The sequence below is a fragment of the Leguminivora glycinivorella genome, chromosome 26 (assembly GCF_023078275.1).
Source record: "Leguminivora glycinivorella isolate SPB_JAAS2020 chromosome 26, LegGlyc_1.1, whole genome shotgun sequence".
In the NCBI taxonomy this organism is placed as follows: domain Eukaryota; kingdom Metazoa; phylum Arthropoda; class Insecta; order Lepidoptera; family Tortricidae; genus Leguminivora; species Leguminivora glycinivorella.
Window position 1 is genome coordinate 7,378,763 of NC_062996.1, and position 22,435 is coordinate 7,401,197.

General features: G+C 39.8%; 1 protein-coding gene across 3 annotated transcripts in view; it reads left to right on the top strand.

Annotated features, from left to right (window-relative positions):
- LOC125239908 (insulin-degrading enzyme) overlaps positions 1-22,231 on the top strand; it is a 63,215-nt gene extending 40,984 nt beyond the window's left edge. For all 3 annotated transcript variants that reach the window (XM_048147674.1, XM_048147675.1, XM_048147676.1), the window contains 9 exons: positions 847-922; positions 2,807-2,933; positions 7,183-7,253; positions 10,059-10,216; positions 11,825-11,959; positions 14,015-14,143; positions 14,725-14,805; positions 20,685-20,804; positions 21,995-22,231. In XM_048147674.1, the coding sequence (XP_048003631.1) occupies positions 847-922; positions 2,807-2,933; positions 7,183-7,253; positions 10,059-10,216; positions 11,825-11,959; positions 14,015-14,143; positions 14,725-14,805; positions 20,685-20,804; positions 21,995-22,102 (1,005 nt within the window). In that variant the 3' untranslated portion in view covers positions 22,103-22,231. The remainder of the gene's footprint in view (positions 1-846; positions 923-2,806; positions 2,934-7,182; positions 7,254-10,058; positions 10,217-11,824; positions 11,960-14,014; positions 14,144-14,724; positions 14,806-20,684; positions 20,805-21,994) is intronic.
- The last annotated feature ends 204 nt before the right edge of the window (positions 22,232-22,435 follow it).

Consider the following 22,435-nt stretch of genomic DNA (forward strand, 5'->3'; position numbering starts at 1 on the left):
AGTATAATCGAAAGCTACAAGACATTTTTTTCTGTGGCGCCATGTGTGGTGGAGTGTAAGCGCGGTCTTAGGCGGTCGCATTTTAATGTATGGGATGGTATGATCTTGTTATATTTAATTTATGCTCTAATATGTGTCGCTTAACTTCAAACTTGGGTAAATCCAATTGCTTAAGCGACACATATGCTTTTAGCTATAACACGTCTAAAACTTTAAATCGGGGGCGGTTGTAACAAACCATTTGTCACCGTTGTGCATTCGCTAGGTTTTCGTATTTCCGTAAGCGATCTTTAGGCAAATTTTTGTGTTTTCCTATAATAACTACATACATACATACAATCGCGCCTGTATCCCATAAAGGGGTAGGCAGAACACATGAAACTACTAAAGCTTCAGTGCCACCACAGAATTAGATTTAGATAGAAGAAACAAGTTCATTTATTTGTATAGCGGCCGAGCGTGTCAGATTTTGTACTGAAGTTGTTACTTGCCTGTGATTTTAATATGTCTCAGGCCCTTGAGTATTCATAATTTCTGTGTTATTGCAATTAAATATCACGTAACGAGGCATTTTTAATGCTTTAATTGACTTCAACTTACAAAAATTGACGCCCGAAAGCTGCAAGCTGCTATTGAGACGGACAACTCAGTGGATTTTACTGAGTTAATTTGACACGCTAAGTAGATACGTTTGCTTGATCTATGGTATATATGACATCTGTGAGTGCCACTCTTGGCAAATAAGGGGTTGAAAGAAAACGAAACTGTGACATTGCAGTGACAGGTTGCCAGCCTCTCGCCTACGCCACAATTTAACCCATAATAACTTTTAACATTTATTTTCAGCACGCAGTATACCAACAAGCTCTCTGTTTATCCGACCTGGTGTGGACAAGGTGTCAACTTTTGGAGGCGGCCGAGAGTAAGTAGATACTATTTTAAGGTCTTGGTTAATATACGGTATAATAAATAATAATAGATAAACCGGCCAAGAGCGTGTCGGGCCACGCTCAGTGTAGGGTTCCGTAGTTTTCCGTATTTTTCTCAAAAACTACTGAACCTATCAAGTTCAAAATAATTTTCCTAGAAAGTCTTTTCAAAGTTCTATTTTTGTGATTTTTTTCATATTTTTTAAACATATGGTTCAAATGTTAGGGTGGTTAGTTGGGGGGGGGGGCACTTTTTTTCCTTTAGGAGCGATTATTTCCGAAAATATTAATATTATCAAAAAACGATCTTAGTAAACCATTATTCATTTTTTAATACCTATCCAACAATATATACCACGTTGGGGTTGGAATGAAAAAAAATATCAGCCCCCACTTTACATGTGTGGGGGGGGGGGGGGGTACCCTAATAAAACATTTTTGTCCATTTTTTATTTTTGCACTTTGTCGACGTGATTGATATACATATTGGTAGCAAATTTCAGCTTTCTAGTGCTTTACGGTTACTGAGATTATCCTCAGACGGACGGACGGACGGACGGACGGACAGACAGACATGGCGAAACTATAAGGGTTCCTAGTTGACTACGGAACCCTAAAAAGGCGTATTATTCTTACAGATTAGGGAACGAAATACACATCTTTAATTTATCTCTACAAAATGTAATCCTATGTTTAATAGCGGATCTGGCGTAGCCGGTAGTGACCCTGTCTGCTAAGCCGTTGTCCTGGGTTCAAATCCCGGTGCGGGCATTTATTTGTGTGATGAGCACAGACATTTGTTCCTGAGTCGTGATTGTTTTCTATGTATATAAGTATTTGTATATTATATATATCGTTGTCTTGTGAGTACCTAGAACACAAGCCTTCTTGAGCTTACCGTGGGACTTACGGCCCAGCCACGACATTGGTCTAAGCGCGGCAGCGGTGAGCGGCAGCCATACGTGCGAATGAAAAGTCCCATCGCTGTGTCTCGCTCCGATGTATGGCCGCCGCTCCCCGCTGTCGCGCTTAGACCAATGTCGTGGCTGAGCCGTTAGTCGGGCCATTTTTTTCTGTATTTATGTGGTTTCCACTCAAAATCGCGAGCTCTTTCAATCAATCCTAATAGGAGAAAAAAAGTGTCCCAAGGCTTTTCCCATTCCGTTACCATTTTGTATGGCGGTAACGGAATGGAAGGTTTGAAAAATGTATGAAAATCTTGGGACATTTTTTTTCTCCTATCAGGATGGAAAGACCTCGCGGTTCTGAGTATGAATCGCGTAAAAAATACCCATGTTACAAAAAAGTGTAGTGAACTTTGAAAAAAAAAATGGCCCAGTCAATCTGTGTAAGAATGTCCTATAATTTTTTTTTTTATAGTACGTCGGTGGCAAACAAGCGTACGGCCCGCCTGGTGGAAAGCGGTCACCGTAACCTATGGACGCCTGCAACTTTAAAAAGAGTGTCACATGCACGTTGCCACGCCATTAGAAACTTGTACATTCCCTTTTGCTATGTTAAATACACAGTAAAAAGGAGTGTACAAGTTACAAGGAGGGTTCGGGTTGCCGACGACTCGAAGGACAAAAGACGGAATAAGTCAGTTCCGTAAGTCATCAGCACACCGCACCCTCGTTGAGCTCTGGCAGCCTTACTCACCGGCAGGAACACAACACTATGAGTAGGGTCTAGTGCTATTTGGCTGCGGTCTTCTGTAAGGCGGAGGTACTACCCCAGTTGGGCTCTGCTCTAGATTCGAGCGAGACGATATCCGCTGTGCTGTGCCCTACCACACAAAGCGGAATATCATCCGCTATGCCTTACCCCCTACAGAGAATATCATTCATTTATTTATTATTTACTCGAATGTTTTTCAGAACTAACGCCGGAAATGCTGGATGACTTCGCAGCCCGTTTTATCAGGAAAGTCCACATCGAAGGTCTCATGTTTGGCAACCTCACGAGAGAGAAGGCACTTAAGATCGCAAACATGGTTGAAGGAAAGTAAGTATACATTAAATATGTAATAACATCATCATCCTCCATGCGTTATCCCGGCATTTGCTACGGCTCATGGGAGCCTGGGGTCCGCTTTGACAACTAATCCCAAGATTTGGCGTAGGCACTAGTTTTTACGAAAGCGACTGCCATCTGACCTTCCAACCCGAAGGGTAAGCTAGACCGTATTGGAATTAGTCCGGTTTTCTCACGATGTTTTCCTTCACCGAAAAGCGACTGGCAAATATCAAATGACATTTCGCACATAAATTCCGAAAAACTCATTGAACCCGCGACCTCTGGAATACTGGGGACGCTATTGCTATGTCTTGTATGGGAACCCTGCATTTTATGATTAAGCACTGAGACTTGGCACAGTTGTTCATTGGGTGGCCCTGAGTAGATAAAGATCGGGAGGCATCGAGAGCCCCCCTTAATTTAGGAGGGAGGAGGGGGGGAAGGCTGGCGCCTCCGCGCTTCCTTTGAAACCATATTTCTCTAAAACTATACAAAATAGGGCATGCGATATATCATTTTCGGATAAATGAAGGACGAGGAATTCATTTTTGGAACAAAAAAAATGTATTTTAGAATAAAAATACGAAATAAAATGAGAAAATCTGAAAACGATTTTTTTTTTATACATATTATTGCACATTTTATGAAAACTGTAATGGTTTTTTCTAAATAAAAAATATGATTTAATAGCTACATTTATCTAGTTTTAGAAAATGTATAATTTGTTATAGAAATATATTATACGACGAGTGATAAAAAATAATTTACATCGCCCGATAGGGTGATTTGAATGCTCATTTCAATAAGTTTTGTCAATGATTTCAGGTATAATCACTATTTTTAACACACGAAAGCCGTTATCATTGTATTTTATGGCTATTTTAGTGATTAATGTACTTAAAATAAAAAAAATACAAAAAAAAATGTGATAACTTTTTTATAACATTATCCTATTTTGTTCTTTCTATACAATATATATTTAAAAGCAATAAATATGAATGAAAAGCCACATTTATGTTATTTATAAAAATATATAGTTTGTTACATAAATATATTACGAAACGCGAGATAAAAAATAATGAAAGTGACGTGGCAGGGCGATCTTGATGTACGGTACGGGTCAGCTTGTATGATTCGATGAGGTGAGGTAAAGGTACTCAAAGCTCTCAAAAAGTGTAGTTATTTATACTTCAAATTATACAACATACTCCTATATAGTCTGAATTTAACTATTTATATTACATGAAATGATCAATTGATATGATAGGTCAGATATATACATCTGATCTTAATACATCTTGTGAAATAGTAGTTATCTATATGATTTGCCTAATTTATGGATAATTCTTACTTGACATATTTATTATTCCAGATCTGCGTCCTGTACTTTGGTTAACGAGTGCCGAAAATAGTTATTAACCAAAAAAGACCGCCAAATTAACAGCATTTCACCGACAAAAGCTGCCTTGCACCATTTTTGTAAGGGTTATAGGTATATCATTATTTATGGGGTCAACTAAACCCAATTCAAAATTTGCCATTATTTGCGACTTGTGGCTGGACGAAAGTCTGTAACAATTGGTATTTGGGAGCCTACTTGCCCGCAACGTTGCCTGTTGCTGCAGAAACATGCCTCGAAATTGTCGGATGCAGGTGTAAAAAACAGTGCCGCGTAAGGTGCAATCGTAAAAAAAGACTTTTTAAATTAAATGTTCGGAGCTGATGTGCTTATGCAGTGGATGTTGTGATATATACATAATTAAATTCAGACTATTCATGTTGTTTTATTTGAATAACTCAAAATAGCTACACTTTTTGAGAGCCTTGAGTACTAGCCCCGATACACATGTTTTCGTCTAGTCAGACCATTTTTTGAGGTTCTCCTTCGTACAAAAGCAATGTCTTAGTTCAAAAATCATTAATATTTAATGCTAATACGAATCTAGTTTATTTTTTATGGCACTATTGCGCAATAACTAACTATCATTGATACTGAAAGGAAGAATATGACGATTTTTATTTTATCTTTTATGGATGGGTAAAACCGATTTAATTTAAGGAGGCCCAAAGGAAGTAACTAAATTCTGCTAGTAAACTAAAAAATCTTCAAGCCTATGCATGCAGAACTGCTTCAGGAGAGGAGAACGTGATTAAGACATTTTTTTTGCAATATAAGTCACATGCAATTTTATTTTACAATCAAAATAAACTATATTATAGGACTTTTACAATTTTCTGTACTGGGTCGTGATATACCTACATGTGTAAACGTTATTAGAATAAGTATATTTCTGTATTACTAGACGAACTCCACTGCATAGCGGGTAGTACCTTTACCTCACCTCATCGAATAATGCAAGCTGACCCGTACATTAAAATTTTCATTTTCATTATTTTTTATCTCGCGTTTCGTAATATATTTATATAACAAACTATATATTTTTATAAACTGCATAAATGTGGCTTTTTATTGATATTTATTGCTTTTAGATATATATTGTGTGGAAAGAACAAAATAGGATAATGTTAAAAAAAATTATCACATTTTTAATATTTTTTAAAAATTTTGTATTTTTTTTTATTTTAAGTACATTAATCACTAAAATAGCCATAAACTACAATGATTACGGCTTTCGTGTGTTAAAAATAGTGATTATACCTGAAATCATTGACAAAACTTATTGAAATGAGCATTCAAATCACCCTATCGGGCGATGTAAATTATTTTTTATCACTCGTCGTATAATATATTTCTAGAACAAATTATACATTTTCTAAAACTAGTTAAATGTAGCTATTAAATAATTTTTTTTATTAAGAAAAAACCATTACAGTTTTCATAAAATGTGCAATAATACGTATAAAAAAAAATCTCGTTTTCAGATTTTCCCATTTTATTTTGTATTTTTATTCTAAAATACATTTTTTTTGTTCCAAAAATGAATTCCTCGTCCTTCATTTATCCGAAAATGATATATCGATGCCCTATTTTGTATAGTTTTAGAGAAATATGGTTTCAAAGCAAGCGCGGCGGCGCCAGCCTTCCCCCCCTCTACCCTCCTAAATTAAGGGGGGCTCTCAATGCCTCCCGATCTTTATCTACTCAGGGTCACCCAAGGAACAACCTGTGCCAAGTCTCAGTGCTTAATCATAAAATGCAGGGTGTTGTGCAATAGCGTCCCCAGTAGAACGAAAGTCGCACGTACTTACCGCTAGGCTACCAGCGCAAATATGAAATAACCTAATCACAAAATTAAAATTTGGACCGACAATGTAAACCGATTTTCATGAAACATGGAGGACACTCCATAAAAAACTAAATCTAAAACGGTTCATCCGTTCGGGAGATATGCCACAGACAGATATACACACAAACAGACAGTTACATCAAACTTATAACACCCCGTCGTTTTTACGTCGGGGGTTAATACCCTAACCACAAAATTAAAATTTTGAAAAAACCCCCGACCGCGACATAGTAGACCGATTTTCATGAAACATGGCTAAGAACACTCCCGACTAACACAGCTTTCAAATAAAAAAAACTAAATCGAAATCGGTTCATCCGTGCGGGAGCTACGATGCCACAGACAGACACACACACAGACAGACAGACAGACAGACAGACACGTCAAACTTATAACACCCCGTCGTTTTTGCGTCGGGGGTTAAAAATACTCGTTTACGCGAAATTTTAATTATTTCATTTCCACTTACTAGTTTCAGAATTTTCTCACACGTAGCAAAATATAATAAAATAAATAAAAAATAGTTTATTTGCCAAAAAGTGTTTCAAAAGATTTTACCTTTGACCACCACACTAGGCTAGGCCTGTCTCGTGGAGTCAGTCCAAACATTACACAAACATATAAATACAAATATTTTTTTTGTATATATTTAAATATCCAGTTTTCTTACTAGCATATTTATACGTAATATGTGTGTGTATGGAAGAGATCGCTCTTAAGCGATAAGACCGCCTGTTACCTCTGTTTAAGTTGTTTTTGCCGGTTCCATAGTGGATACCCCCCTCCAACTGAGGGGGGACTGAAATCTTCTCGAGGCTGAGGCGTAGGGTTAGAGCCGGCGTAGTTTTATTTGACGTTCATAAGCGCATTGTAATATGCCTACTTGGAAAGTAAATATTTCATTTCATTTTGTTTCTTGTGCATTACATGTAAATTATGTGAGGTGTGCAATAATGTATTGTATTGTATTGTATTGTATGTATTTTCAGAATACCCAAAGATGCCTCACCGCTCTTATCGCAGCAACTTTTACTGTACAGAGAAGTGGAAATAGAAAAAGGTTAGTACATAATGCAAATGAAAAAAATCTCAGAACAGTTTTAGTTTGTATTAGAGATGGGCCGAATATTCGGTAAATATTCGATATTCGGCAAGTTTTTCAATGTTCGTATTCGGCCGAATAGTTCGGTTGCATTGCCGAATATTTACCGAATAAACAAAGTAAATAACTAATGAAGATCTTACGTATTCTATTGGATAATAAGCTCCTATTTTAGTAGCTTTCTAAGGAACTACTAAAAATGCGTCAAAATATAAACACAATTGTTTTGTAAAAAAGTTAAAAAACCGTAGTTTAAGAGTTGAGAAGAGTTCAGAGTTGCTTTAACTAAGTTTTAGTTATCCACTAAATCATAAGAACATAGTTGTAGTATGTATAAACATTATCAATCATTTCATAGTTTTAATCTTAACATTCGCTTTAAAAATATGGCGTAACCGAATATTCGGCCGAATGTTCGGTTCGGTAAGAGCTGAACCGAATGTTCGGCCGAATATTCGTATTCGGCAAAGTCCATATTCGGCCCATCTCTAGTTTGTATGTTTCTAATTAGGCCATTTTTTTTTCAAAGTTGTCCACCCCGCTTTTTTGTAACATGGGTATTTTTTACACGATTCATACTCAGAATCGAGAGCTCTTTCGATCCTGATAGGAGAAAAAAAATGTCCCAAGATTTCCATACATTTTTTCGAACCTTCCATCCCGTTACCGCCATACAAAATGTATGAAAAAATGGTAACGGAATGGGAAAAAAACCTTGGGACACTTTTTTTCTCCTATTAGGATTGAAAGAGCTCACGATTCTGAGTCGAAAACATATAAAAATTTCCAAATCCAAGAAAAAAGTGGGGTGGACAACTTTGAAAAAATGGCCCAATTGGGTACAAAATAAGAGTAATTTACAATTATTTTATATTTTTTTAACCGCCGCCCCAAATCTCAAGGAAAGTGGTTCTCAATACGTCGGGTTCGATTCCCAGCTTGGCCACCAGTAAGCCATGTCGCTTTTTCTTTCGTGATGATATCTACAGCCTGTCAACCAAATTTTGGCAGTAGCAATGTACATCAAACTAAAGTATGGTATCCCTATGAAACGAACAAAAACCAGCAATGTACGTCGAACAGCCTCAAGGGTCTCGTTGGGCCTGCAACATTGGAATGCCTCCCTAATAAAAAAAACATGAAACGCGTATACTCATCCTTTACTTCCTTACGAATTAGATAATGTATTAAAAAGGGATGGATATATATGCTAGTTATTTCTCTTTTTGGTAGGGTGGAGGTTACCACAGATAAGATACAAATGACCAGAGCCCGGAAAATCCATAGCAAAACAAAAGACTGTCGCAATCAAACTAGGGTGAGAAACATTTTTTTATCGATATCGAGTAAGTTTTGTCAAAAAAAAATCATACCGATATGTTTAGGTACGTACGTTATTTTATAAATTATTCACGCCAAACGCAAAACAAGTAGTAAGTTAAGGGTTAGGTTAGGTCCATAGAACAGTTACAATGTTCAACTTTGTCTATTACGGAATCATTCCTCATTCTGGACACTGTTCGTTGTTACGTAAACTGGAGTAAACTTTTACCGGTGATACGCAAATTTGAAGCCGTACTGGACCGAAATCCTGATTATGACCATTTACGAGAAATATCCGAAAATCTTACCCGACCTGACCATCATACCAATTACAATGAGTTTTATAAATTTGCTCCCTTGACGTCGAGTGAAGTCGAACGTTCATTTAGTATACATAAATGGCTTTACAGTGATAAACGAAACAGTCTCCTCCCAGAGAATGTTGAAAAATTAATGATTATATACTCCCATTACTATAACAAACCCAATAAGATGTCAAGTGCTGCTGTGTGTACTGACGTGGATTTCGAGGAAGAAATTTCATCTGTACCTGTATAATTATTTATACATTTTTTTTTTCATTTGGTGGGCCATTTTCTTCTCATATTTAGAACTATCGATATCGATAAAAAAATGTTTCTCACCCTAGTTTGATTGCGACAGTCTTTTGTTTTGCTATGGATTTTCCGGGCTCTGCAAATGACACGCGAATTTCCACCGATTTTCAAAACTAGTGTTGCTAGCCCGCGATTTTTCAAACTTGCCGCCTTTTTTTAGTGACAAGATTTGGTTGACGGTCTATATTTTAGTTAGAAATTCTAAATTGGACACCACAAGGCTGCTGTCAAATTGAATACTCTGGCACAGGGGCAAAGAATAGTACATGGGGCGGAAGTTGAATATAGCTAACGAGAGTAAGTTAATTCGCGACGGCTTCCCGGAGCGATTTAAAGACTCGAGTTTGCAATATTTTTACGCCCCGAGCTACACACAATGTTTTTCATCACACTCGCAATGTAAAAGATATGTAAATAGATATAAAAAAGTTAAGTACGGTACTAGAAATTTCATAACTCCCTTGGGAGAACGATTTATCTATCACTCCCGCTACGCCTACGTGCAATAGCACATTTAGTATGTTTGACGACTGGTCTGGCGCAGTCGGTAGTGACCCTGCCTGCTGCGCCGCGGTCCCGGGTTCAAATCCCGGTAAGGGCATTTATTTGTGTGATGAGCACAGATATTTGTTCCTGAGTCATGGATGTTTTCTATGTATATAAGTATTTATATATTATATATATCATTGTCTGAGTACCCACAACACAAACCTTCTCGAGCTTACTGTGGGCCTCGTTCAATTTGTGTAAGAATGTCCTATAATAATAATTTATTATTTTAATTTAATTTATTTATTTAATGGAATATTGTATTTGTCACCAGGAGCGCACTACTTGCGGGAGAAAGAGAACGCAGTACACAAATCATCGTGCGCCTCTCTCTACTACGCTTGCGGCGTGCGCGCGACGAGACCAAACGTTGTGCTAGAATTGTTAGCACAGACCCTCTCTGAGCCGTGCTTCAATGTTCTTAGGACTAAGGTAATTTTTTTTGACCCCCGACGCAAAAATAAATAAATAAATAAATATTATAGGACATTCTTACACAGATTGACTGAGGCCCACGGTAAGCTCAAGAAGGCTTGTGTTGTGGGTACTCAGACAAATATGTAAATTCTTATATACATAGAAAACATCCATGACTCAGGAACAAATATCTGTGCTCATCACCAGAGCCCGGAAAATCCATAGCAAAACAAAAGACTGTCGCAATCAAACTAGGGTGAGAAACATTTTTTTATCGATATCGATAGTTCTAAATATGAGAAGAAAATGGCCCACCAAATGAAAAAAAAAATGTATAAATAATTATACAGGTACAGATGAAATTTCTTCCTCGAAATCCACGTCAGTACACACAGCAGCACTTGACATCTTATTGGGTTTGTTATAGTAATGGGAGTATATAATCATTAATTTTTCAACATTCTCTGGGAGGAGACTGTTTCGTTTATCACTGTAAAGCCATTTATGTATACTAAATGAACGTTCGACTTCACTCGACGTCAAGGGAGCAAATTTATAAAACTCATTGTAATTGGTATGATGGTCAGGTCGGGTAAGATTTTCGGATATTTCTCGTAAATGGTCATAATCAGGATTTCGGTCCAGTACGGCTTCAAATTTGCGTATCACCGGTAAAAGTTTACTCCAGTTTACGTAACAACGAACAGTGTCCAGAATGAGGAATGATTCCGTAATAGACAAAGTTGAACATTGTAACTGTTCTATGGACCTAACCTAACCCTTAACTTACTACTTGTTTTGCGTTTGGCGTGAATAATTTATAAAATAACGTACGTACCTAAACATATCGGTATGATTTTTTTTTGACAAAACTTACTCGATATCGATAAAAAAATGTTTCTCACCCTAGTTTGATTGCGACAGTCTTTTGTTTTGCTATGGATTTTCCGGGCTCTGCTCATCACACAAATAAATGCCCTTACCGGGATTCGAACCCGGGACCGCGGCGTAGCAGGCAGGGTCACTACCGACTGCGCCAGACTGGTTGTCGAAAAATGAAGGGGTGTTATAAGTTTGACGTGTCTGTCTGTCTGTCTGTGGCATCGTAGCTCCCGAACGGATGAACCGATTTAGATTTAGTTTTTTTTTGTTTGAAAGCTGAGTTAGTCGGGAGTGTTTTAGCCATGTTTCATAAAAATTGGTCCACTGTGTCGGCGGTTTATCAAAATTTTAACTTTGTGGTTAGGTTAGTTATACCACGTCGGTGGCAAAGTCCAACTGCAACTCGAAGAGTGTCACATGCGCGTTGCCGACCCATTAGAAACTTGTACACTCCTTTTTTGAAGAACCCCATACTGTAGTTCATCGGGAATACCTCGACAGAGAGCTTATTCCACAGCCGGGGCGTCCGCGGGAGGAAATTCTTCTGAAACCTAAAATGTAATTCCTCTGAATTCTAAATTATTTTTGAACCAGATACTTGATTACCGATACTGCTGCCCAGAAATTCTAAGCAAATATATCCCCCATAGATATACGTGTAAGGAAGTGTGGCGATAAGTTAAAACACGATCGAAGGGACTTTTTTCCGCACTTGTATCGTAATTTACCATTTCCTTACAGGAGCAACTGGGCTACATCGTATTCAGCGGTGTACGGCGCTCCAACGGGGTCCAAGGGCTACGGGTTATCATACAGAGCGACCGACACCCTGCTTACTTGGAGCAAAGGATAGAATCCTTCCTTAAGGAGCACAAGGTATTTTTAAATTTAGGATTGTATGGTTATATTAAAACAGCTTAGAACAAAGTGTCTAGCTTACTTGGAGCAAAGGATAGAATCCTTCCTTAAAGAGCACAAGGTATTTTAAATTTAGGAATTGTATGGTTATTTTAGAACAGCTTATAACAAAGTCCCTAGCTTACTTGGAGCAAAGGATAGAATCCTTCCTTGAAGAACACAAGGTATTTTTAAATTTATTAATTGTATGGTTATTTTAGAACAGCTTAGAACTTAGTCTCTAGCTTACTTGTAGCAAAGGATAGAATCCTACCTTAAGGAGCACGAGGTATTTTTAAATTTAGGAATTGTATGGTTATATTACAACAGAATTTGTTTTTTTTATCATGCAGAAACGTCTGCGAGCGATATTATATTGTATGGTATGATATTATATTGGTGGAATTGTATGGTTATTTTAGAACAGCTTATAACAAAGTCCCTAGCTTACTTGGAGCAAAGGATAGAATCCTTCCTTGAAGAACACAAGGTATTTTTAAATTTATTAATTGTATGGTTATTTTAGAACAGCTTAGAACTTAGTCTCTAGCTTACTTGTAGCAAAGGATAGAATCCTACCTTAAGGAGCACGAGGTATTTTTAAATTTAGGAATTGTATGGTTATATTACAACAGAATTTGTTTTTTTTATCATGCAGAAACGTCTGCGAGCGATATTATATTATGGCCCCGGCAAGGCCAAAGGTCGCAGGTTCGAGTCCTGCCGGAGGTGTGAATTTTTCCATTTTTCCTTTAATTTTAAAAATATGTATATTAGAAAAAAGTCTCTAGCTTACTTGGAGCAAAGGATAGAATCCTTCCTTAAGGAGCACAGGGTATTTTTAAATTTAGGAATTGTATGGTTATATTAGAACAGCTTAGAACAAAGTCTCTGGCTTACTTGGAGCAAAGGATAGAATCCTTCCTTAAAAAACACAAGGTATTTTTAAATTTAGGAATTGTATGGTTATTTTAGAACAGCTTAGAACAAAGTCTCTAGCTTACTTGGAGCAAAGGATAGAATTCTTCCTTAAGGAGCACAAGGTATTTTTAAATGTATGAATTCTATAGTCATATTAGAACAGCTCTGAACAAAGTCTCTGGCTTACTTGGAGCAAAGGATATAATCCTTCCTTAAGGAGCACAAGGTATTTTTAAGGAATATATGGTTACTAGATTTTGCCCGCGGCTTCGCTCGTGTTAAATCCATTAATTCCAGAATACTCCATACAAATTTCCACATCCCATTTTACGGAAGTGGGGGGTTAGAAAGAGATACAAAGCAGCATATGTCACTCTCCATCCCTTCAACTATCTCCACTTCAAAAATCACGTCAATTCGTCGCTCCGTTTTGCCGTGAAAGACGGACAAACAAACAGACACGCATAATTTCTCTTTTGTAATATTAGTATGGACTTCATTGGTTATAATCACTTCAATCAATTGGTCACTTGTAGTTATGTGGCTGTTTGTTTCTTAAATAAATGGAAATAAAAATTTAGACCCTGAGCGCTGGAAATCCGAAATAGCAAATCTTTTAGAAATTCTTTTTTAGTCCATTTTAACCCCTAACTAGGGTTTGCATTATACGATGGGTTTTTAATATTCGAATAATTCGTATAATACAATTTTTAGTATTCGAATAATCGGATAATTTATTAATTGGAACAAAATTAATGTTCCAGGTGCGTATAAGCGTGAAATTGATAACGGCTGAGATAAATGAGTGCCATAATGCGAAACATACCTACATTTTTTATTTATTTTTTGCGTAAATCAGCAAATCGTAGAAATTAAAACACACCTAGCTGTCTATAGTCTTTATCTTTAGTTCTATGCAAAAACGACGGGGTCAGGGTGTTATAACTGTTATAAGTTTGACGTGTCTGACGTCTGTCTGTGTCATCGTAGCTTTCGAACCAACGAATCGATTTAGATTTCTTTTTTTTAGTCTGGAGTGTTCTTAGCCATGTTTGATGAAAATCGGTCCAATATGTTGGGGTTTTTTTTTTCCAAAATTTGAATTTTCTACAGGATTACTTAGAAGCTATGCCAGAGGAGGAGTTCATTAAGCACCGAGCGGCGCTAGCGGCGCAGCGACTCGAGCGCCCCAAGCGGATGTCTACTAAAGCCTCGCAGATATGGAGCGAGATCAGTGCACAGGTGAGAGCGAGACGGGTATAGCGTATGCGAGCAGGACGACTGTTCGTTAAGCAAGTGCTTCGAGTGATCAGTACATGTTTGTTATTATTATTGTATCCTGGTCACGGCACCAAATTGTAACTGCCCTACATCATGAGCGCAGTTAAAATACTTGAATTCGTTCATTACATTAGCATAGATGGCGCCATAAAAAATGTCTTGTAGCTTTCGATTATACTTGCAGATGGCGTTAAGTGTCACTTTTGATATAGATTTATTTTGTAAATCACGTGACAATGCAATATTATGGTATCATTAAGCTGATCTGATGATGGAGCAGAATGGTGGTCATAGGAACTCTGTAATGAAACGTCGTATCCCCATCGAGTAAGGGGTTTTTAGAAACGTCTCGCAGCAGTAGATGACTGTTGGAAGAAAGGTACAGTCGGCGATAAAAGCTTGCGCCAATAATTAAATTTTTGCAAAAAATATATTTATATATATAGTAGTGTGACTACTTTAAGATAGCACAAGTTAAAATATTGTCAAAAGAATATAATTTTACTTACTTGTGTTATTTAGAATTATATTACTTTTTATAGGTTTACAACTTCGACCGGCCACGGGTGGAGGTGGAAGTCCTAAACACTGTCACGAAGGAGGAACTAATACAATTCTACAAGGTACAAATGATTTAATCCTTTTTTTTTACTCTTGTCGGGTCTCTATACCTTATTTTATGTTTTTTTTTTATATATATATAAGGTAATTTATTTTTAAATATGTAGTTTTATAATAGCACGTAGTCCGGAACGTTAAATTGAAAACCGGCCAAGAGCGTGTCGGGCCACGCTCAGTGTAGGGTTCCGTAGTTTTTAGGGTTCCGTAGTCAACTAGGAACCCTTATAGTTTCGCCATGTCTGTCTGTCCGTCCGTCCGTCCGTCCGTCCGCGGATAATCTCAGTAACCGTAAGCACTAGAAAGCTGAAATTTGGTACCAATATTTATATCAATCACGCCAACAAAGTGCAAAAATAAAAAATGGAAAAAAATGTTTTGTTAGGGTACCCCCCCTACATGTAAAGTGGGGGCTGATATTTTTTTTCATTCCAACCCCAACGTGTGATATATTGTTGGATAGGTATTTAAAAATGAATAAGGGTTTACTAAGATCGTTTTTTGATAATATTAATATTTTCGGAAATAATCGCTCCTAAAGGAAAAAAAAGTGCGTCCCCCCCCTCTAACTTTTGAACCATATGTTTAAAAAATATGAAAAAAATCACAAAAGTAGAACTTTATAAAGACTTTCTAGGAAAATTATTTTGAACTTGATAGGTTCAGTAGTTTTTGGGAAAAATACGAAAAACTACGGAACCCTACACTAAGCGTGACCCAACACGCTCTTGGCCGGTTTTCGTATTTGTCTCAAAAACGACTAAACCTACCAAGTTCAAAACAATTTTCCTAGAAAGTCTTTATAAAGTTCTAATATGTTTCAAAAATATGAAAAAAATCACAAAAGTAGAACTTTCTTAAGACTTTCTAGGAAAATTGTTTTCAACTTGATAGGTTTAGTAGTTTTTGAGAAAAATACGGAAGACTACGGAACCCTACACTGAGCGTGGCCCGACACGCTCTTGGCCGGTTTTTTTTTTCTTAATTATTTGTTTAATTACATTTGGGTCTTGTTTTGACATTTATATAAGCATGTTTTTATTTATACTATATTACTATAGAGAGCACTCAACGCCTTACGTGTTCTCTATAATAACATGTTTAGGGTTCTGATGGGACTCCCTAGATTCTGCAGCGCATCTGGAATGTTCGCCGACGCTCACGTAGACGACTTCCATGCCGTAATGCGTAAAAAAGCCTTGTCCATCAGGAGCAGAATACAGGGTAGTCCCAACAGCGCTCTAAGCATGCTTGCGGACAGGCCAGATAGTCTTTTGCAAAGACATTGGATGTCGGCACTAATAAACCCCCATAGTGGGGATATTTATTACTTAAATTAATTAGGTAAGAATTATTAATTGTAATTAGTTAAAATAACATAGTTTTTAAGAACTTAACTAACAATAATCATGGACTTGTGTCTGAATAAAGAAATTATATTATTATTCTCTTTATTCATTTTGATTCTTAGGCTAGGCTTTTTTATAATATGATTATAAAAGTAAAATACAAAACCACATACAAAACAATACAAAATATATAAACACATTATAAAAAACCTAACCTAGGGTGCCGCCAGCAGCGGGGCAGGGCCCAAGCTGCCGGTGGTTAGGGCTGCAGAGAGAGGAACCGTCGAACTATCCGCGCTGTGTCCAAGATCACCGCCTTCTGCATCTGGCCCTTGATCCAGCCACCTAGCGAGAGTCTCTTAAGGTGTTGGTCGAGACTCTTCGCTATGAGACCGTTCGCTGAAACGACTATCGGAACAATGATCGTTGATTCAACATCCCACATGGCGATTATCTCGTGAGCCAAGTCTAGGTACTTACTGGACTTGTCCTTCTCGGCTTTCACGAGATTCTCATCATGGGGGATGGTGATGTCAACGAGCACTGCCCGGCGTTGCAGTCGATCTATTATCACAATGTCAGGCTTATTGGCTACAATAGTCCTGTCAGTGATAATAGATCGATCCCAATAGAGCGTGGCACGACCATTTTCGAGAACTGGCGCAGGTAAGTACTTGTAGTACGGTACTTCGCGGTCCACAAGGCCGTATTGAAGAGCAAGTTGCTGGTGAATGATCCTGGCTACGAGATTATGTCTGTGTAAGTACTCGCCGTTAGCTAGATGAGAACAACCGGAAATGATATGCCTGAGTGACTCTCCGGGACGGCGGCATGCCCGACAAATGTCGACCGTACCGTCCTTCAGGATATATTTCCGGTAGTTGTTCGTCATCATAACTTCGTCCGCAATTGCACAGGCAAAACCCTCGGTTTCTCCGAAGAGGTCCCCGAATCGTAACCAGTTCACCGATGCGAGCAGATCTACATCGGGTCCCGTGAGGGCCTTGTAGAACCGCCCGTGTAGCTGCTTGCTCTCCCATACCGCCTTGCGGTCCGCAGTACTTAGTACCACAGGTTTGCGCCAGTTCTGTTTCGCCAAGGAGAGCGGCGTGAGGTTTCCGTCCACTGCCACCACATCACGATGCATCCCACACTCGTTGTTAAGGAAGTAATTCCTGAGATTGTACACCTCACGGTTGTGAAGATCTTTGGCGTTTAGGAAGCCTCGACCTCCGCATTTCCGTGGGATGTACAATCTCATAACAGACGAGCGCGGGTGTAACATACGGTGTGTGGTAAGCAGTGAGCGGACCCTCCGATCCAGGGCGTCCAGCTCAGTCTGGGTCCACCGTAGTATGCCAAAGGAGTATGTGAGTAGAGGCATTACCCAGGCGTTAAAGGCGCGCACTTTGTTGCCTCCTGACAAAAGACTGTTAAGGACTTTTGTGAGCCGACTGAAAAAGCGCTCCTTCACCGACCGTCTAATGCCAACATCCTCAATACCCAACGACTGTGACATACCAAGGTACTTATAGGTTTCTGATTCAGAGATAGATCTGAACGACATCGTCTCAGAAAGTTGTAAATTTTCTGAATTTACAACCTCCCCCGCTGTACATGCATGACCGCACACTTATCGACACCAAACTCCATTCTGATGGCGGTACTGAAAACTTCTGTGGTTGTCAATAGCACCATCAGGTCTTGGGTGTTCGGTGCAAATAGTTTGAGATCGTCCATGTACAGAAGGTGAGAGATGACTTCACCCTCTCTCCGAAGCCGGCAACCTAGCCCAGAATCCTTCAGCAGTGTGCTGAGCGGATTCAGAGCTAGGCAGAACCATAATGGACTCAAACTGTCACCCTGGAATATTCCTCGCTCAATCCTTATGAAGTCCTGCGGGCCAGGGGGGTCATCCCTGACTCCTGGTTGACGAAGGACTGTGGTCCACTGCCTCATACATGCAGCCAGGAAGGATAATAAAGCTGCATCAAGTTTATACAGCTCCAATACCCTTCTCAGCCATGAATGAGGCACCGAATCATAGGCCTTCTTATAGTCAATCCAAGCGGCCGAGATGGCCCCCTTGTTCCGCCGAACTTGTTGGCAGATGGTCATGTCTATGAGGAGGAGCTCTTTAGTACCACGGGACCCAACCCTACATCCATTTTGAGCGGGAGCCAGAATGTTGTTAGCGACAATATGCGCGTTAATTTTTGCTCTCAAAATGGATGTAAGGAGCTTGTAAAGTGTAGGCAAGCACGTAATGGGTCTGTAGTTTTTTGCTTCCGTGGTACTACCGGACTTATAGAGCAGGAAAGTAACACCAGTTGTTAGGGAAGGTGGGAGAGAACCAAGATCGAGGGCTTGTTGAAATTGCGTTGCCAAACGCGAGTGCGAACATCGAAACCATTTTAGCCAGAAGTTGTGCAATCCGTCCGGTCCAGGACTTTTCCAGTTCTGGGCCGTACGGGTAGCACAACTTACGTCGTCGGGGCTGATGGTGATAGCCCCCATAGGTTCGATGTTCTCGCACTCGCGTTCGACAACGGTCATCCACTCACTCTCCGTGTGTTCGACGGGCACCGACCAGATGCTACGCCAGAAATCAGACATGGCAGTAGCATCCGGCAGCCGCACGTCAGACACACGAGGGTCGGTTTCCTCCCACCTTCGGTATACTTTCCTTTGGTCGCTTTGAAAAAGACGATTCTGCTGGAATCGGTCCACACGCTTTCTGTAGCGGCGAATACGGCTTGCCCATGCATAGACTTTCTGCTTCAGGAAGTCGATGCGCTCTGTGACATTGGCCAAATAGTCGCGGGGCCTGATGTCCGTCCCCGCGAACGCCTGGTTCACAAAGCGCATTACTCGGGGGCGATTATTACCCCCTCTGAAGCAGATCAGCTTTGCAATGAGAGTCCTAAACGAGTTGATACGACGCTCGATCCGTACTTGCCATGCAGGGACACCTCCGACGGTCCTAGTTGCACGGTCAGCGTCCGGGAACTTGACTCGAGCAACACGGCACGCCGCGATGGCTCCGCAGTACATGATCGAGTGTGTATCATCTAGATCTTTACTAGTCCGTATAAATGGCTCTAGTAAAGCGTTTAAGGCTCCCATTAACGCTAGATTGCGTCTATTCATAGGCAGACGTGGTAATCGTGGCCTAGGATTGTTTGTGGAGCGATACTGCGTAATCGCCTCTTCCAAAGACCTCCTCAGTTGCTCATTAGCAGGCTCACTCACGCTCTGACTCGCGAAGTCCCCGCCGTCGTTACCGGAATCAACCCGCGGCGCCTCCGGTGCCAGGTCGGGTTCGGGCACCGGGTCCGGCGACATGGCGGGCAAATCCCGCCCCGAGGCGGGGTCCGCGCGAGCAGCGAGAGCCTCCTGGCGAAGCCGATCAAGTGTGGCGTCATCCAACCGCTTTGACCGCTGAATGACGCGCACCTGATCCGATAGACGCTGCTCCGATACGGTGGTGGATGGCTCGAGTGCCTGAAACAGAGGCAGCATTCTAGAACGGTACGCGGATAGCCGGGTTCCACCCTCTGTGGCCCCATAATAGGCGCGCATGACATTCTCGTTTATTTCTCGAGTCCATCTCATGCGACGCACTACACCACCGGCAGCGGGAGCCGTGGGCGGGGCAGGATGTCCCGCAGGCCCCAAGCGTGCCGGCAGCGGTGGCCGCCCACGTCGCGCAGGTGGTGGCGGCGGCGGCGGCGGCGGCCCGCTCTCGTCGCTGGACCCGTCGGTGTCGGGCGCCGTGGCGAACTCGTCGCCCGACGAGGATGCGGACGGGGAGCTGGACGAGGCGGGCGAGGATGGTGGGCGTGCGTTTCCTTGTGCCGCTTTGGTGCGTGACCTTGTTAACATTTTCACAATGCACTTATCGCCGTTTGACAGTCCATGTTGATATCCGTGTATTTAGATTGCATTCGTTGCATGTTCGTATAGGTACATGATTTAATATAGCGCAAGAAAATACACAAAAACTGAACCACAAAAACCAAGAACGGCGATAAAAATACTATAAAAATAAATAAAATTGTGAAAATTTATCCAAAGAGCCGGCCAGCCAGTGTCAGTGTTTTTTTTTTTTTTTTTTTTTTTTTTTTTTTTTATACTCTTTATTTATTTTCTTTCTTAGGCTAGGTTATTTATAATACGAATATAAAAGTAAAATACAAAACCACTTACAAAACTTATTATTATTATTATTAATATTATATTGCATGTATTGTGTATTGTTAATGTGTAGGTGTATTGGTTCAAACTGTAAGCTCAATTTCAATAAATAAATCTAAAAATCTAAATAAAACAACGGTTGCAAAAAATACAGTTTCTTTACTTGGAATTTTAAGTACTGGACATTTTTCAGTTAATGAAGGAGAAAAAGCTTTTGAAGCTAAGTGTACAATATTAATAACTTCAGACAGTTCCGATTAATATGCTATTTGTCCTTCAGTACACCTGCATGAAATACTATATTTTTTCGAACTAGCGTGATAAAATATTTGTTACAGAAACACATAGGCGATACGTCGGAGGACCGACAAAAGTTGTCTGTGTACATCGTGTCGACGGCAGAGGGCGGTGCCGGCGCCAACGGCGAGAAAAAGGATGAAGAGAAAACTGAAGACAAGGTATGTCTCTCTCTCTCTCTCTCTCTCTCTCTAAGCCCCCATTCCTCTTTTTTAACGATTGCCTGGCCTAGAGCGTAGAGTTGTGCCTACTCACTGAAAATATCGCTCCCAACTAATACGATCTCCGAAGTGTACTAGTTCGTTCTTTTAGGACATTTAGTACAGTAGTACACCGAAAGAGCGAGAGACATATTGTGCATATGGCGTACAGTAACGCTCGCTCGTACTAGCCGAGAGCTGATCAGCCGTTATCGCGCGCTCTCGGTCCGAGTCAGTCGGTTCTAGTTCGGTTGCGATCGGATCACACGGATCGCTTTGCTGTCATTGTCACTCCTCGGCTCTTCGCTCCTTTCGCACCCATTCTGTTGCGCGTGTGTGAGTGTACTAAATGTACTAGAGAGCAGAATCATTTGGGAGTAGTTCGGTCTAGTACAGTGCAGGGAATCGTGTCTTTTGTACTATTAGTAGAGCATTTCTTTTTTTTTTGCCACTTTTATGAAGTGTGATATATTTTTGAAAAAAAAAATGCTATTTCTACTCAGAATTACTAGCTTTTTCAATCCTAGTAGTTAAAAAAATTGTCCCATACGATTTTTTTTTATTTTGTTACCATTTTCCGTACATGTTGTATGGGGTAACAAAAGAGGAAAGTAACAAAAATGTATGGAAATTCTGGGACACTTTTTGTCTCCCAGTGAGATTGAAAGTACTCGTAATTCTGAGTAAAATTGACCTAAAATTCCCTAAAACAAAGAATTTTTTTTTATTGGCAAAAAAAAGAAATGCTCAGTACATGTCCTACACAAGTCTAGAGCTAGCTAGTAACCCAGCCTGCTAATCAGCATTTATTTGTATGATGAGCCCTATTAGTTCCTGAGTCATGGATGTTTTCTATGTGTCAACTTTTTCTTGCCTGTTATTGCCATGGTTACGGTCCCCTGAGTCACGCTAGTTTTATGCAAAATTATGCTGCTTAAACTATGCAAACAATGCAATATTATGGTATCATGGAGCTGATCTGATGATGGAGCAGAAAGGTCATAGGAACTCTGTTATGAAACGCCATATCCCCAGTAAGGGGTTTTTAGAAACGCCTCGGAAAGCAGCAGATGACTGTTGAAAAAAAGGTACAGTCGGCGATAAAAGCTTGTTCCAAAAATGAAATTTATACAAAAACTTTTTTTTTTCAGCCCACCGTAATTTCGGACCTCGTGGAGTTCAAGTCAAGAAGACGTCTCTACGCCCACCCCGTACCATTCACCAACATTCCAAGGAAAGGCGCGCAATGCAAGCTGTAACCTCTATCTCTGTCTCTCTAACACATAGGTATTAGGTACTAGATGGCCAACCAAATCAAGACACTAAAAAACCGGCCAAGAGCGTATCGGGCCACGCTCAGTGTAAGGGTTCCGTAGTTTCCCGTATTTTTTTTTTAAATCGTTCAACCTATCAAGATCAAAATAATTTTCCTAGAAAGTCTTTATAAATTTCTACTTTTGTGATTTTTTTCATATTTTTTACACCCCCACACACTATTTTTTTACTTTAGGAGCGATTATTTCCGAAAATATTAATTTTATCAAAAAACGATTTTAGTAAACCCCTATTCATTTTTATATAGGTACCTATCC